Raw genomic sequence first — 5,642 nt, forward strand, 5'->3', positions numbered from 1 at the left:
GGGCATTACCTAGGGCGCTCTGCATGCAAATGTACATATATTTTTATATTTTTTACATTCTTATATATCTATATTTGTTTGTTTATTTATTTTTTCCTCCAAGAAATGTTACTTTAGTCACTGATTCCTGCCCAGATAGTGAGGATAACTTGCCACAAACTTGTGTCAGGGTGAAATTGTAATTCTTGTTAAAGGAGAACTATGGGGTCAGCGGCCCCCCAGCGGCATCTTCTGACACCCCCAGACATGACATTTCATCCATTCTCGTCTGTTTTATTTGTCAGGATAAAGAATGAGACACACAGAGAACAGAGCAGGCAGAGCAGAGACAGGAAGGAAGCAGAGGCAGACATTTATTGATGATGATGATGACACATTGTATCCACCAGGATCATACTTTGATTGACAGTCTCCTGGTCCCGTACCGTGCTCTGGTTCCTCCCACCAACCCCCTATCTTACACTGATTGGTCACATTATCCATTTTTATTTGTATACAAATGTTTTTCATTTTTTTGCTACATTAGTATTACTCTTAAAGGGGCCCACACATACACGATATTACCAAACGTATTGGGACGCCTTTACACACCCATGAACTTTAAGGGCTAGTTCACACCAAGTGCGTTCCAGGAGCAGAGCAGTTACAGATTGGATCAAAACTGCGTCCAATGTATTCCAATGGTATTTTGGGCTCTAGTTCACACCGCAAGCCCTATTTTACCTGCTCTGGAACGCATGCAAACGAATCACAAATGCATGCAAACGCACTGGAACGCTCTGAAAGCCCATTTTAAACTAAAAACTATATTTATTTTTTTCCCCACAAAAACGGCCCTGAACGTGTCAAAATCGTGGCAAAACACACTGCACTGCGTGTGCAGAAACTCATGCAGATCTGGTCTGCATTTGATGTGAACAAGCCCTAATGGCATCCCAGTCTTAGTCCGTAGGGTTCAGTATTGGGTTGGCTCCGCCCTTTGCCGCTATAACAGCTTCAACTCTTCTGGGAAGGGGCCACAAGGTCTAGGAGTGTGTCTATGGGAATAGTTGACCCCATAGTTCTCCTTTAAGGATCTATTCATGTACTGATTGGTCCAGAAGGCTTTGTTATGTATTCAGTCCCTTCTCACCCTGGCCTGTATGGTTATAGTCACATGTTGTATGTTTATAGTCACATGTTGTATGTTGTATGGTTATAGTTACATGTTGTATTTTGTATGTTTATAATGACGTGTTGGGTCTCATTCTGACTCCATAGAGGCCATGGCTTCCATACACTGCACTGATGATGGCCAACAAGCCTGGAACAACAGTGGGGAATGAGTGGCCCTATTATAATATTCGGCTCTATTTGCAGTCGGAGGTTCTGGATGAGTATCTGGCCAATGAGGCACGTAGGAATACTTTACAAGGCTCCGCCCACTGTCCTGAAATGAGCCTACAGCCATGGAAGGTGCCATCTTTGTGGATATTTTGGTAAATGATCCCGGTGTGATGCAAAGAACACTATTTGGGCAGCACATTGGCTTAGTGGTGAGCACGTCTGCCTTGCTGCACTGGGGTTCTCAGTTCCAATCCCGGACAGAATTCTATCTGCATGGAGTTTACACTGGCTTTCTCTTAATCTCCAAGGCTGGTAGGTTCATTGGCTCCTGACTAAACTGGCCATGGTATGCGTATCACCTTTTGGCTAATATAAGTGTAGTGTCTGTTCTTCGTAGTGTTCAGGGGAGGAGAGCGTCGTCTTCGGGCCTGGAGCTGACAATCTAATCCCCCGCCCCGCCCAAGTAATAGGTGGTGACAGGAAATCTCTATGGACTTGGGACCCCCCACTGTGTGTCACTGGCACCTAAAGCTTTTTCTGCACTATGCTTTTTGGCTAGCCCGGAGCAACTTTCTATCTTGGTCGGAAGGCCGGCCAAGTCTTAGGACTTAGCACTAATTTATTTATTCACTTTTTATGCATGAATTTTAGGGTGTGGGTACCTCCAGGGCCGGCCCGGACAGTAGGGGAGAGTCTCTGTGGCTTCTACTGGTTTTCTTTACCTCTCCTCATTCAGGGGTCTCTCTTCGGAACCTAGTACTTGGTGGACCAGTTTTGGCAGGTCCTTAAGACCTGGCTCACAATCTGAATTCCAATTCATCCCAGGGGTTGAGGTCATGACTCTGTGGAGGTCTCTTGAGATCCTCCACACCAAACCATGTCTTTATGGAGCTGGCTTTGTACACAGAACACAGTCATACTGGGACAGAGAAGGACCTTCACCAAAATGTTACCACAAGGTTGGAGGAGCACCAATTGTCTTTGTATGTTGTAGCATTAACAATGTCCTTCACTGGAGACACCTGGTCCTAATCATTTGAAGAGGTGTCCATATACTTTTGGCTATATAGTGTATATTTGAATCAAATTTTTTTCAGGGTAACGGCAGATCACCTATAATAAACAATTTTTGCCAAATTTGATTTTGAACAGAATTTGTAAGTCAGTTTTCCTCCATAACTTTATTGGACTTCAGTTGATTCAGCTGGACACGCATTTCTGAGCATAGGGAACGAACCTTAATCCTTGCGGACCTTGATATAGATTGGATCTCCCACTCTTAATTTTCCGGTTTGCTCCACTCCGTAGTATTGGCCAAAAAGTGGAGCGGTCTTGTAGAGGTGGCTCAGAGAAGGATCGCTCTGTCGGAAGGTCCTCAGCGTTTCCAGGGGCTCCTTCCGGCTCATGATTCCAGTATCGGGATCCACTGTGGTCAGCAGACAACGGCCACAGGCCATGACCCTCTTTAGCTTGGTGGTGCCCACTTCCACGTCATCCCAGCCATCTTCAGCAAAGGCCTCACATCCAGACACCACGATGCAGGGCCGGAAATTTCCCAGAGTGACCGGCTTCTCCAAGCGCTTGTTGAGCTCCTCCAGGGACGTTTCGGAAAGGAGCATGACGGGGCTGGCATCGGGATAGGCAATGACGTCTTTGTCCCGGAACAATTTTTCCTTTTCCTTGCACTGGCGTGGTTTCATCACCCCAGGCTCAAAGTGCACCAAGCGGTACGGCTGGCTGCTCTGAAAATAGGAGGTCAGCCACCGAGACACCTCGTCTCCGCAGTCACGGCCTTGGATGTCCGTCCCGAAGACCCGACAGTCCAACACCTTGTTGGTCTTCGGCAGAGAAAAGGACACAGATATCTTCTCCATTCCCGGAGCCTCAAGACAAAGAGAGCCGCCATGCCTGTTCACGCCGATGAGGACGATTCGTGGCTCCTGCCTGCCCGTCACCATGTGACCGTCTTCGGCCACCACCAGCCAGTGGCGATCGTCAAGCTCTCCGTTCCTCAAGCCAAGTTCTAGACATTCAGCCTCTTCAACGGAGACGGGGCGGCATGACTTAATGGGGTATATGAGGAGCTGCGACACCGTGCCTACCTGACGCAGCTGCCAACGGTTCTTCCTCCACCACAAATAGGCGATGGCGGTCACGCCCAACCCTGCCGCGCAGAGCAGCGGTAAGCGATGACGTGTAAGGTCCTGCACCGCTCCGGAGAGGCTTGAGACAAGAGGACTGGACATGGTCATGGACAGTGTTTGCCGACTGGGGTCACCGTTTCTCTGTCAATCCCTATAAATGACAGGAACTGGGTCAATGTATTGTAATGATAACAACATATATCTATGGCCAAAAAACGGATCTGTATTTCTATATTGAAGTTCCAGAAGTTCTATCACCGCTCCCAATCACCAGATCCATCTAGAAGTTTGTAAACTTACTTATTGAAGATGCCCATAAGATGGACTTCCTCGATGCAGTGACACCATTTCACTCAGTCCTGTGAATATGAACTTCCTGGTGTCACCGCTCTCACAAGAGCCGGCCTTTTGAACTACAAGTCAACATCATCACTGCTTCCTGGAAGCCAGAGACCCAGACCACCATCTCACACAGAGCACAGCATTAACCCTTTCAACCCCGCGTAGTGCTGTCTGAGCCGGATTCAAGATTCTAAGACCCCTGTGCTCTGTGTGTGAGCGGCGGTTCGGCTCTCCGGTGTGCTGCCACAACAAGGCGGTCTCCTATATTACTAATACTCAACGCTCCTTCTGTATGTGCGATACTTTGTGATGGATTGATGTGATCGCTCGCCTTGCAGCATTTATTTGAGGGTTTTGACCAACCCTGGCAGTGTCCCCGTAGACCAGGGGAAGCTAAACATTGGCTCTCAAGCTGTGGTGAAACTACAAAAGCCATCATGCACCTGCCTCTGGAGGTCATGCCTGAGGCCGTCAAAGTTCTGCAATGCTTTATGGGACTTGTAGTTCCACAACGAGCTGGATGGCCGAAGTTTGGATCCCCCTGCTGTAGATGGAATGACGTTTTGGCAAACACAATACATTCTTATCAAAAACCAAAAGGCATCTTCAGGTCTCACAAATCCCCCAAAAATGGAATTAATACCTTATTTTAGTATAGTGGGCGGAGCCTCAACAAACATTCTTTATGCCCCCTGGCCAATTGTACATCCAGAACTGCTGGTGCACGGCTCAGATACAGATCATATCATAGAGCCAATTATTCCACATTAGGTCCTCTCTGCTAGGATTCCCGGCTCTGCTCCTGTCCACCTGTGTGTCCCGGCTCCTCCTCGTACATTCCCCATAATAGAAGAATGGATACATCCAGCAGGGATGGTGGGAGCCCCTCATAATGGGCACAGCGGGTGTACAATTGAAAGAATTGAAATCTAATACAAGGGCAGTTCAAGTACAGTTAGGATGGGGAGGAAAAGACTAGATGATGATGGATGTCCTCCAGCCAGGAAATGAGGCGGAGCTTTCTCTGACTTGCTACAGCTTCTAATGTACATTGTGAGAAGCTCTCAGTGTGCAGTGACGTGTATCAGACATAAGAGGACCTGTCACCTACACACAGCAATCCGGTATGGTCAACCAATGTAGGCGGCGTGTCTACCAGGAATTAGTGATGAAAGTAAAGTGTCTTCCAGGAATCAGTGATCAAAGTAATGTTTCTTGTTGGTAAAAAATAAATAAATATAGATATATATATATATATATACACACATATATATTTATTTGCATGCAGAGCGCCCTAGGTAATGCCCGCATGTGATGCTGAGTCAGATAGAAAACTGAAGGGAAGGACGGAGATCAGATAGAAGACGACTGAAGGGAAGGACAGCTTTGGGGTTGTTCAGTTTATTTGATGTATTGTTCTTTGCAATTGTGGAAGGAGGAGGGGGTGGAGAGAGATGAAGGGAGAGGGGAGGGAGTGTGGTGCGGAGTGGGAGGAAAGGGGAGAGGGAGAGAGAGGAGGTGGAGAGAGATGTAAAGAGCAAGAGACAGGGAAGGGGAGGGTGGAGAGGTGAAGGCAGACAGAGGAGAGGTGAAGGGAGAAAGGAATGGGGAGGAGGGAGAGATAGAGGAGAAGGAAGGGGTAAGGGAGGGGGGTGAACAGATAGGGTTAAGAAGTGAGGTGAGCAGAAGAGGAAAAGTAAAGAGGAGAGAGGGCAGGGAGGGGGAGGGAGAAGGTAGATAGGTGATGATGAATAGGAGAAGTGGAGTGGTGAGGGGGGAAGAGAATACAGAAGAAGTGAGTGGTTGAGGAGAAGGAGATGGGGGATGTGG

General features: G+C 47.7%; 1 protein-coding gene across 1 annotated transcript; it reads right to left on the minus strand.

The window, feature by feature from the left end:
- Positions 1-2,498: 2,498 nt before the first annotated feature.
- On the minus strand, positions 2,499-3,612 carry LOC108797453 (mitochondrial amidoxime-reducing component 1-like). Its single transcript, XM_018569046.1, has one exon. It carries the CDS (start codon positions 3,576-3,578, stop codon positions 2,565-2,567), a length of 1,014 nt encoding a protein of 337 aa, XP_018424548.1. The 5' UTR covers positions 3,579-3,612; the 3' UTR covers positions 2,499-2,564.
- Positions 3,613-5,642: the final 2,030 nt, after the last annotated feature.

Source organism: Nanorana parkeri, unplaced genomic scaffold (genome assembly GCF_000935625.1).
Source record: "Nanorana parkeri isolate BGI_ZX_2015 unplaced genomic scaffold, ASM93562v1 scaffold1280, whole genome shotgun sequence".
Classification (NCBI taxonomy): Eukaryota; Metazoa; Chordata; class Amphibia; order Anura; family Dicroglossidae; genus Nanorana; species Nanorana parkeri.

Bases quoted from the DNA above. Each gene is read 5' to 3' on its own strand.
- LOC108797453 (XM_018569046.1), bottom strand. From the start codon at position 3,578: ATGACCATGTCCAGTCCTCTTGTCTCAAGCCTCTCCGGAGCGGTGCAG.